This window comes from Phasianus colchicus, chromosome 3 (assembly GCF_987193195.1).
Source record: "Phasianus colchicus chromosome 3, bPhaCol1.hap1.1, whole genome shotgun sequence".
In the NCBI taxonomy this organism is placed as follows: domain Eukaryota; kingdom Metazoa; phylum Chordata; class Aves; order Galliformes; family Phasianidae; genus Phasianus; species Phasianus colchicus.
The window spans coordinates 95,809,912-95,821,803 of NC_143438.1; the positions used below are offsets into that span (position 1 = coordinate 95,809,912).

Here is an 11,892-nt window from a genome sequence, read left to right on the forward strand (position 1 = left end):
CCCCCAGCTGATCCCCAACCCCACACCCGATCCCATATCCTAAAGCCAACCCCCCCATCCGGCCCTATACCCGATCCCGTATCCCATATTCAACCCTATATCTGACCCCACAACCCCATATCCAACATCCTCACCCCAAATCCAACCCCACAACCCCAAAGCCCACCCCATATCCCATATCTGACCCCATATCCAACCCCCCACCCCAAAGCAGACCCCCCATAACCCCCACATCCTACCCCATATCCCACCCCCCCACCCCAAAGCCGACCCCATATCCCACATCTGATCCTCCCACCCCAAACCTGACTCCATAAACTACCCCCACCCCATATCCCACCTCTGACCCCATACCCGCTCCCTCCACCCCAAACCCAACCCCATATCTCATATCCAACCCTGTATCCCACATCCAACCCCATGCCCGACCCCCTCCACCTCATATCCGACCCCATATCTCATATCTGACCCCATATCCCCCAAACCCCATATCCGAACCCCCAATCCCATACCTGACCCCATATCTGACCCCATATCCCATACCTGACCCTATACCCGACCCCATATCCCATATCTGACACCATATCCAACCCCATATCCTATATCTGACCCCATATCCCATACCAGCACCCATACCTCCCATACCCCATATAGGACCCCATACTCCATACCGGCCCCTATACCCCATACCTGACTCCATACCCCATATAGGACCCCATACCCCATACCTGACCCCATATCCCATATAGGACCCCATACCAGCCCCCATACCCCATCTAGGACCCCATACTTCATACCGGCCCCCATACTGGCTCCCATATTCCATACCTGATCCCATTCCCCACATAGGACCCCATACCCTATACGTGACCCCATATCCCTACCGAACCTCATACCCCATAAAGGACCCCATACCCCATACCTGACCCCATACCTCATATAGGACCCCATACCCCACACCTGACCCCATACCCCCCCCCCCCATCGGACCCCCCGGCGCCCCCCCATGGCGCCCCGCAGCCGCCGTTACCGCCGGCACCCGAAGCCGCCCTACTCCTACCTGGCGCTCATCGCCCTGGTGCTGCGCTCCGCCCCCGGGCAGCGCCTGACGCTGGCTGAGGTAACGACCCCCCCGCAGGACCCCCCCAAAAAGGGGACCCCCCCATAGCTCCCCCCGTAGGACACCCCATAGAAACCCCCCCACAGGACCCCTCCATAAAGGAGACCCCCCATAGGACTCCATAATAGGATCCCCCCATAGGACCACCTAAAAAAGGTACCCCCCTGTAGAACCCCCCCGTAGGACCCCCCCAAAAAAAGGGGACCCCCCTCATAACCCCCCCCCCATAGGATCCCCCCATAGAAACCCCCACACAGGACCCCTCCATAAAGGAGACCCCCATAGGACTCCATAATAGGATCTCCCCCATAGGACCCCCCCCAAAAAAGGGATCCCCCCACAGAACCCCCGCGTAGGACCCCCCCCCAAAAAGGGGACTCCCCCCATAGAACCCCCCCATAGGACCCTCCCTATCGGACCCTTACCCATAGGACTCCATAATAGGATCCCTCCTCATAGGACCCCCCAAAAAAGGGACCCCCCCATAGAACCCCCCATAGGACTCCATAATAGGAGCCCCCCCATAGGACGCCCCCCACAGGACCCCTCCAAAAACGTCCCCCCCATAGGGCCCCCCCACAGGACCCCCCCCCTAAAACTCCATAATAGGATCCCCCCACAAGACTCCCCCCATAGGGCCCCCCCCTTACACCCCCCATAGGATCCCCCCTATAGGACCTCCCCCCATAGGACTCCATAATAGGACCCCCCCCATAGGACCCTCCCCATAGGACGCCCCCCAAAAAGGGACCCCCCCCATAGGAGCCCCCCATAGGACTTCATAATAGGACCCTCCCACGGGACCCCCCAGAGGATCCACCCCATAACAACCCCTCCAACAGGGAATCCCAGAGAATCCCATTACTTCCCCCACCCCATAGGGCCCCATTCTGCCCCCCACCCCATAGGACCCCATTACAGCCCCACCCCATACAACCCCTTTACTGCCTCCACCTCATAGGACCCCATTACTTCCCCCAAACCATAAAACCCCATTACTGCCCCCACCCCATAGAACCCCCATAAGACCCCATTACTGCTCCCACCCCATAGGACCCCATTACTTCCCCCACCCCATAGGACCCCATTCCTGCCCCCCACCCTATAGAACCCCATTACAGCCCCACCCCATACAACCCCTTTACTTCCCCCAAACCATAGGACCCCATTACTTCCCCCAAACCATAAAACCCCATTACTGCCCCCATCCCATAGAACCTCCAAAGGACCCCATTCCTGCCCCCCACTCCATAGGTCCCTGTTACAGCCCCACCCCATACGACCCCTTTACTGCCTCCACCCCATAGGACTCCATTACTTCCCCTACACTATAAAACCCCATTACTGCCCCTCATCCCATAGGACCCCATTACTGCCTCCCACCCCATATGACCCCATTACTTCCCCCACCCCATAGGACCCCCTTAATTCCCCCACCCCATAAAACATCCATAAGACCCCATTACTTCCCCCACCCCATAGGACCCCATTCCTGCCCCCCACCCTATAGAACCCCATTACAGCCCCACCCCATACAACCCCTTTACTTCCCCCAAACCATAGGACCCCATTACTTCCCCCAAACCATAAAACCCCATTACTGCCCCCATCCCATAGAACCTCCAAAGGACCCCATTCCTGCCCCCCACTCCATAGGTCCCTGTTACAGCCCCACCCCATACGACCCCTTTACTGCCTCCACCCCATAGGACTCCATTACTTCCCCTACACTATAAAACCCCATTACTGCCCCCCACCCCATAGGACCTCATAACTTCCCCCACCCCATGGGACCCCATTACTGCTCTCACCCCATAGGACCCCCTTAATTCTCCCACCCCATAGAACCCCGATAAGACCCCTTTACAGCCCCCCACCCCATAGGACCCCATTACTTCCTCCACCCCATAGGACCCCATTACTTCCTCCACCCCATAGGACCCCATTACTTCCCCCACCCCGTAGCCCCCTCCCCCCCGGCCCCATAGCGCTCTATGGGGTGGGGGAGGGGCGGCGGCGCCGGCCGTCTGTCGGGTTGGCGCCCCGGGGGGGGTGGGGGAGGGGCGGGATGGGGGCAGAGGGGAAATGGGGGAGGGGAGGGGAGAGGGGCGGCCAGTGACCCCATAGAGTCCCTATGGAGTCCCTATGGAGGCCCTATGGAGTCCCTATGGAGGCCCTATGGAGTCCCTATGGAGGCCCCATAGAGTCCCCATTGTCCCTATAGTGTCCTTATGGAGTCCCCAATGGCCCCATAGAGTCCACATAGAGTCCCCATAGAGTCCCTATAGAGTTCATATGGAGTCTCCAGTGGCCCCATAGAGTCCCTATGGAGTCCCTATGGAGACCCTATGGAGTCCCTATAGTGTCCCTATAGAGTCCCCAATGTCCCTATAGTGTCCCTATAGTGTCCCTATTGTGTCCCTATAGAGTCCCTATAGAGTCTCCAATAGCCCCATAGAATCTCTATACAGACCCCATAGTGTCCCCATAGTGTCCCCATAGAGTCCCTATAATGTCCCTATAGAGTCCCCATTATGTCCCCAATGGCCCCAAATAGTCCCCATAGAGTTCCTACAGAGTCCCCAATGGCCCCATACAGTCCCTATAGTGGAGACCCTATGGAGTCCCCGTAGTGTCCCTATAGAGTCCCCACTGTCCCTATAGTGTCCCTATAGTGTCCCTATAGAGTCCCTATGGAGTTCCCAATGGTCCAATAGTGTCCCCATAGAGACCCTATAGTGTCCCTATAGAGGCCCTATAGTGTCCCTATGGAGTCTCATGGTGTCCCTATAGTGTCCCTATAGAGTCCCCAGTGTCCCCATAGTGTCCCCATAGTGTCCCCATAGAGTCCCTATGCAGTCCCTATTGTGTTCCTATGGAGTCCCCATAATGTCCCCGATGTCCCCATAGAGTCCCCACGGTGTCCCTATAATTTCCTCATAGTGACCCCACAGAGTGCCTATGGAGTCTCCAGAGTTTCCCTGTATGTCCCCATATGGCTCAATATGGCCCCATAACGTCCCCATAATGTCCCCATAGTGCCCCCATAGAGTCTCCATAGAGTCCCTATAGGGTTCCTAACGGCCCCATAGTGGCCCCATAGTGTCCCTATGGAGTCCTTATGGTGTCCCTATGGAGTTCCCATAACGCCCCCAATGGCCCCAGTGTCCCCATAGAGTCCCCACAGAGTTCCCACGGTGTCCCTATAGTGTCCCCATAGTGACCCCATAGTGACCCCATTGCCATAATGTCCCCATAGTGCCCCTATAGTCTCCCCGTAGAGTCCCTATAATGTTCCCATAATGTCCCCATAGCGTCCCCATGGATCCTCATGTCCTCACGTCCCATTACCCCATATCCCACATCACCCTGTATGGCCCCATATCCCACATCACCCCACATCACCCCGCAACCCCATCGCTCCCCTTCCGTGATTCTATGATACCCCATATACACCCACATACCCCCACAGAACCCCATAAAACCCCACAGAACCCCATAAAACCCCATATACCCTGAATATACCACCATACCACCCCATACAACCCCATATTACCGAATGTGACCATATAGAACCCCACAGAACCACAGAGATCCCATTAGAACCCCATAGAACCCCATGCAGACCGCATAGCCCCATACAACCCCATGTAACCCCATACAACCCCATACAACCCCATACAACCCCATACAACCCCATACAACCCCACATAACCTGTATAACCCCATACAACACCGTGTAACCCCATATAACCCCATACAACCCCATGTAACCCCGTATAACCCCATACAAACCCATACAACTCCATACAACCCCAAAGAATGCCATACAACCCCACAGAGCCCTATATGATCCCATAAAACCTCATAGACCCCATACAACCCCATACAGCCCCATACAACCCCATATAACCCATACAAGCCATACAACCCACATAAGCCATATAACCCATATAACCCCATACAACCCCATATAACTCCTATAACCCCATACATCCCATAATAACCCCATACAACCCCATTACCCCCACTGACCCCATTCATATCATGCAGGCCGGCTGTTGCCATGGTAACCCCATTGATCCCATTGACCCCATTGATCCCATTGATCCCATTGACCCCAATGCCCCCACTGACCCAATTGATCCCCATTGATCCCCACTGACCCAACTGACCCCATTGATTCCATTGCTCCCCACTGATCCCCATTGATCCCAGTGCCCCCACTGATCCCATTGTCCCCATTGACCCCATTGACTCAATTGATCCCCACTGACCCCATTGCCCCCATTGATCCCATTGATCCCATTGATCCCCCACTGATCCCATTGACCCCATTGCCCCCATTGACCTCACTGACCCCACTGACCCCATTGCCCCCATTGCCCCCAATGCCCCCATTGACCCCATTGCCCCCATTGATCCCATTGATCCCCCATTGTCCCCACTGCCCCCACTGCCCCCATTGTCCCCACTGACCCCATTGCCCCCATTGTCCCCAATGCCCCCACTGACCCCACTAATCCCATTGCCCCCATTGCCTCCACTGATCCCATTGACCCCATTGCCCCCATTGGCCCCACTGACCCCATTGCCCCCATTGGCCCCATTGCCCCCAATGCCCCCCCTGCCCCCACAGCCCCGCTGCCCCCACAGCCCCGCTGACCCCACAGCCCCCTGCCCCCACAGCCCCGCTGACCCCACAGCCCCGCTGCCCCCACAGCCCCGCTGACCCCACAGCCCTGCTGACCCCACAGCCCCGCTGACCCCACAGCCCTGCTGACCCCATACCCCCCTGCCCCCAGATCACGCAGGCCGTGGGCCGCCTGTCCCCGCTGTTCTGCGGCCGCTACCAGGGCTGGAAGGATTCGATCCGCCACAACCTGTCGGCCAACGCCTGCTTCTATAAGGTGCTGGGGGGAGCGGCGATAGGGCCGGGTACGGGGTTATAGGGTTATAGGGCCGGGTACGGGGTTATAGGGTTATAGGGCCGGGTACGGGGTTATAGGGTTATAGGGCCGGGTACGGGGTTATAGGGTTATAGGGCCGGGTACAGGGTTATAGGGCCGGGTACGGGGTTATAGGGCCGGGTACGGGGTTATAGGGTTATAGGGCCGGGTACAGGGTTATAGGGCCGGGTACGGGGTTATAGGGCCGGGTACGGGGTTATAGGGCCGGGTATGGGGACCGGGGTTATAGGGCCAGGTACGGGGTTATAGGGCTGGGTACGGGGACCGGGGTTATAGGGCCGGGTACGGGGTTATAGGGCCGGGTATGGGGACTGGGGTTATAGGGCCGGGTACGGGGTTATAGGGCCGGGTATGGGGACAGGGGTTATAGGGCCGGGTATAGGGCCGGGTGTGGGGCCGGGTACAGGGACAGGGGTTATAGGGCTGGGTACAGGGACTGGGGTTATAGGGCTGGGTACAGGGACCGGGGTTATAGGGCTGGCTACAGGGACCGGGGTTATAGGGCCGGGTACAGGGACAGGGGTTATAGGGCCGGGTATAGGGCTGGGTGTGGGGCCGGGTACAGGGACAGGGGTTATAGGGCCGGGTACAGGGACTGGGGTTATAGGGCCAGGTACAGGGACTGGGGTTATAGGGCCGGGTACAGGGACTGGGGTTATAGGGCCAGGTACAGGGACAGGGGTTATAGGGCCGGGTACAGGGACTGGGGTTATAGGGCTGGGAATAGGGACAGGGGTTATAGGGCCGGGAATAGGGCCGGGTGTGGGGCCAGGTATGGGGACAGGGCTTATAGGACCGGCTATAGGGACTGGGGTTATAGGGCCGGGTATGGGGACAGGGGTTCTAGGGCCAGGTATAGGGGCAGGGCTTATAGGGCCGGGTATGGGGACTGGGGTTATAGGGCCAGGTATGGGGACAGGGGTTGTAGGGCCAGGGTGCTTATAGGGACAGGGTTATAGGGCCGGGTGCTTATAGTGCCGGGGTTATAGGGCCAGGGATATAGGGCCGGGGTTATAGGGACACGGGGTTATAGAGCCAGGGTATAGGAACGGGGTATAGGGATGGGGGGTTATAGGGACAAGGGGTTATAGGGACGGGGGGTTTATAGGGCTGGGGATTATAGGGACAGAGGAGTTATAGGGCCGGGGCTTATAGGGACAGGGATGTTATAGAGACAGGCGTTATAGGGACAGGGGGTTATAGGGCCATGGGGCCTTATAGGGTCAGTTGGGCTTATAGAGACAGGGGGACCCTATGGGATGGGGGGTGGTCATGGGGTGGGGAGCACTTATAGGGTGGAGAGGCCTTATAGGGCCAGGGAGACATTATAGGGCTGGAGGTCCTTATAGCATGGAGGGGGCCTTATAGGGTCAGGGGACTCTATGGGGTAGGGGGACTCTATGGGATTGCAGGGGCTTATAGGGCTGGGGGACCCTATGGGGTGGGGGGCTTATGGGGTGGGAGACATCTATAAGGTGGGGGCTCTTATAGGGCCAGGAGACCCTATGGGGTGAGGGGGGCCTTATTGGGCCAGGCGGCACTTATGGGGTGGGGGTTTCCCCTATGGGGTTGTACGTCACTTATGGGGTGGGGGGCACTTATGTGGTCCCTTATAAGGCCAAAGGCTCCTCTATGGGATGAGGGGCACTTATGGGATCCTTTATAGGGCCAGGGGGCACTTATGGGGTAAGGGTGTTCCCCTATGGGGTTGGATGTCACTTATGGGGTGGGGGGCACTTATGGGGTTCCTTATAGGGCCACAGGATCCTCTATGGGGTGGGGGCACTCTGGAGGGTCGTTTATAGGGTCAGAGAACTCTTATGGGGTTGGAGGTCACTTATGGGATGGGGACCACTTATGGGGTAGGGAGCTCTTACAGGGTCCCTAATAGGGCCAAAGGGTCCTTTATGGGATGAGGGGCACTTATGGGGTCCCTTATAGGGCCGGGGGGCTTTTATGGGGTGGGGGGGCACTTATGGGGTGGGGGTCCCACTGGGGGATTTCCCATTGAGAGGGGTCCCATTTTGGGGGGGGGGGGAGTCTCATTTTGTGGGGGATCCAATATGGGGGGGTCCCATTTTGGAGGTGGTTGGGTCATACTGGGGGTCTTCCTATCCTCACCTATTGGGGGGGGTCCTAAGACGGGGGGGGTCCCATTTTGGGAGGGGGGGGTCACATTGTGGGGGGGGAGTTCCATTTGTGGGGGGTCCCATTTTGGGGAGTGGGGGCTCCAATTTTTTTGGGGGGGTCCCATATTGGGAAGAGGGTCACATTTGGGGGGGTTCCCATAGGGGGGGCCCCATTTTAGGGGGGTGTAAATAGGGGGGGAGGTCCTATTTGGGGGGCGTCCCATTTTTGGGGGGGGTCTCAAGGTTGGTGTGGGGGGGTCTCATATGGGGGAGATCCCATATGGGGGGGCTGTCCAATTTGGGGGGGGGTCTCATATTGGGGGGGTCCCATTTGGGGGGTCCTATATGGGGGGGTCTCACATGGGGGGTTCTCATTTTGGGGGGGGCCCCATATAGGGGGGGTCCATATGGGGAGGGGCTCTCATATGGATGGGGTGGGGAGTCCCATATGGGGGAGGGGTCCCAATTAGGGGGGGGTCCCATTTTGGGGGGGTGGGGCTTCCCATATGGGGGGGGAGCCTCAAGATTGGTGTGGGGAGGGTCTCATATGGGGGGGGTTTCTCATATTGGGGGGGATGTCATATTGGGGGGGACTTATATGGGGGAGGGGGAACTGGGGAGGGGTCTCATTTTGGTGGTGGGGGATTCCCATATGGGGGGAGTCTCATTTTCGGGGGGGTCCCATTTTGGGGGTTTCATTGGTTGGGGGGAATCTCATTGTGGGGGGTCATTTTGGGGAGGGGGATTTCCATATGGGGGGGGGTCCCAAGGTTGGTGTGGCAGGGGGGCCTCATATTGGGGGGGCCCATATGGGATTCCCATATGGAGTGGGGGGGGGGTCACAATTGGGGGGTCCGATTTTGGGGGGTGAGGCTTCCCATATGGGGGGGGGGTCCCAAGGTTGGTGTGTGGGGGTCTCAGATGGGGGGGGGTCCCATTTTGGGTCGGGGTCTCATATGGGGGGGGGTTCTCATATTGGGGGAGGGGGGTGTCATATGGGGGAGGGGCCCAACTGGGGGGGATCTCATTTTGGTGGTGGGGGGATTCCCATATGGGGGGGGGGGTCTCAATTGTGGGGGGGGGTCTCAAGATTGATGTGGGTGTGGGATTCTCATATGGGTGCGGGGGGTGGGGGGGGGCAGCTCTTCCTTCCCCCACCCAATGTATAGGAGGGGGGGGGGGTGTCCCTACCAATTTACGACCCCCCCCCAATTTCCCCCCCAGGTTCTGAAGGACCCCTCGAAGCCCTCATCCAAAGGCAACCTGTGGGCGGTGGACGTGGGCCGCATCCCCCCCTCGGCGCTGAGGCTGCAGAACACGGCGGTGGCGCGGGGGGGGGGCGGAACCTTCGCTCGCGACCTTCGACCTTTCCTCATGAAAGCCGGGGGGGGGGAGGGAGGGGGAGGAGGAAGGGGGGAGCACAACCAAAGCGACCCCCCCTCCCCAAATCCCCATCCGGCTGTGTTAGCCAATGGGGAGAGGGCAGAGCCTAGGACCCCCCCTTTGGGGACCCCCATTTTGGGGACCCTCGATTTAGAGACCCCTCTATTGAAGACACCCCAATTGGGGACCCCGTCTTTAGGGACCCCCCAGTTGGGGACCCCCACTTTAGAGACCCCCCCTTTACGGACCCCCCTATTGAAGATCCCCCGGTTGGGAACCCCCACTTTGAGGACTCCCCATTTAGGGACCCCCCTATTGAAGACCCCCTCTTTAGAGACCCCCACCTTGGGGACCCCCCCTTTAGGGACCCCCCCCCCATCAGAGACCCCCCCTTTAGGGACCCCTCCCCTCTTAAAGACCCCCGTTTTGGGGACCCCCCCCTTAAACCCCCCCTCTTTGGACCCCCCCCCATCACAGACCCCTATTTTGAGGACCCCCCCTCAATTGAAGACGCCCCCTTTGGGGACGCCTCCCCTCTTAGAGACCCCCACTTTGGGGACCCCCCTCTTAAACCCCCCCGCATCAGAGACCCCCATTTTGGGGACCCCCCCTTTGTTGCCCCCCCCTTTCCTGAACCCTCCCCCCCTCCTCCAACCCCACCCATCTCCCCCCCCCCCAATTTTAAGCCCCCCCCCAATTTCTCCCCCCCCATTTTCCATCGCTTCCCTCCTTCGCCATTTTCCGGGGGGGTCCCCTAAAACCCCCCCCGCAAATTCTCAGCCCCCCCCTCCTTGGACCCCCCTCCCATTTTGGGGGCAGCTCCCCACTTCCTACAGCCGCTCAGTCGCCCCCAATGCCGTCGCCCCCCCCCCCGGGACCCCCCCTCAATTTACCCTGCTGCAATGGGGGCTGCTCCCCCCTCCTCCTCCCTCCCCCCCACCCCAAATAATCCGGGCCCCCCCCAGAACCGAGGTAGAATTTGGGGGGGTCCCTTCCGTGCCCCCCCCCAATAAAAGCATCTTCGATGTGTGGCTCAGCCACCCTGGGGACACTGCGCCCCCCCCCGGGTGCAGATAAAAGGGAGGGGGGGGACCCCAAAATGAGACCCCCCCCAAATTGTCATAAGGATCCCATTGGAACCCTCCCAAAAATGAAGGATCCCAACGGGACCCCCCCAAATGAGACCCCCCCAAAATTGTCATAGGGATCCCAATGGGACCCCCCCAAAATGAGGGCCCCCCCCAGATTGTCATTGGGACCCCCTCAAAATGAGACCCAATCCCAATTTGTCATAGAGACCCCAATAGAACCCCCCCAAAAAAATGAGACCCCTCCCCATAGTGGCCCCCCCATTGCCATAGGGATACCAGTGGGACGCCCCCCAAAATGAGACCCCCCCCCAAATTGTCATAGGGATCCCAATAGGACCCCCCCAAATTAACCCCCCCCCCCAAATTGCTGTTGGGATCCCAACAGGATCCCCCCCAGTCTGAGACCCCCCAAACTGAGACCCCCCCCCAAATTGTTATTGGGACCCCCCCCCAAAATGAGACCCAATCCCAATTTGTCATAGGGACCCTGATGGGACCCCCCCCCAAATGAGACTGCCCCCCCCACCCCCAAAATGGGACAGACATGGGGTCACCCCAGTATCAGACCCCAAATATGGACCCCCCCATCCCATTATCAGACCCTAATAGCAGACCCCAATACAGACCCCCACCACAGTGGGATCACCCCAATGTGGACCCCCCCGCCCCAATATCTGACCCCAAAATGGGACCCCAATATGGGATCCCCCAAATCCAATGGGATCACCCCAATATGGGACCCCAATATCTGACCCCAATACGGACCCCCCACCCCAATATCAGACCCTAATATCTGACCCTAATATGGACCCCCAAATCCAATGGGATCACCCCAATATGGAACCCCCCTACCCCAATATCAGACCCTAATATGGTACCCCTAACCCCAATATCAGACCCCAATGGGATCACCCCAATATGGACCCCCCAACCCCAATACCAGACCCCAATATGGGACCTCCTCAACCCCAATGGGACCCCAGTGGGATCACCCCATTATCCGACCCTAATATGGGACCCCCACCCCAATACCAGACCCCAATATGGGATGCCCCCGACCCCAATGGGATCATCCCAACATCAGACCCCAATAAGGACCCCCTACCCCGATATCCCACCCCAATATGGGACCCCCCCACCCAAATGGGTTCACCCCAATTTCTGACCCTAATATGGGACTCCCACCCCAATGTCAGACC

The 11,892-nt window shown here is 58.7% G+C and overlaps 1 protein-coding gene across 1 annotated transcript; it reads left to right on the forward strand.

Moving 5' to 3' along the window:
• The first annotated feature begins 998 nt into the window (after positions 1 to 998).
• FOXH1 (forkhead box H1) lies at positions 999 to 9,891 on the forward strand. The gene is made up of 4 exons (XM_090138311.1): positions 999 to 1,120; positions 5,926 to 6,030; positions 9,444 to 9,682; positions 9,864 to 9,891. Exons 1-4 carry the CDS (start codon positions 1,007 to 1,009, stop codon positions 9,889 to 9,891), a joined length of 486 nt encoding a protein of 161 aa, XP_089994437.1. The 5' UTR covers positions 999 to 1,006.
• The last annotated feature ends 2,001 nt before the right edge of the window (positions 9,892 to 11,892 follow it).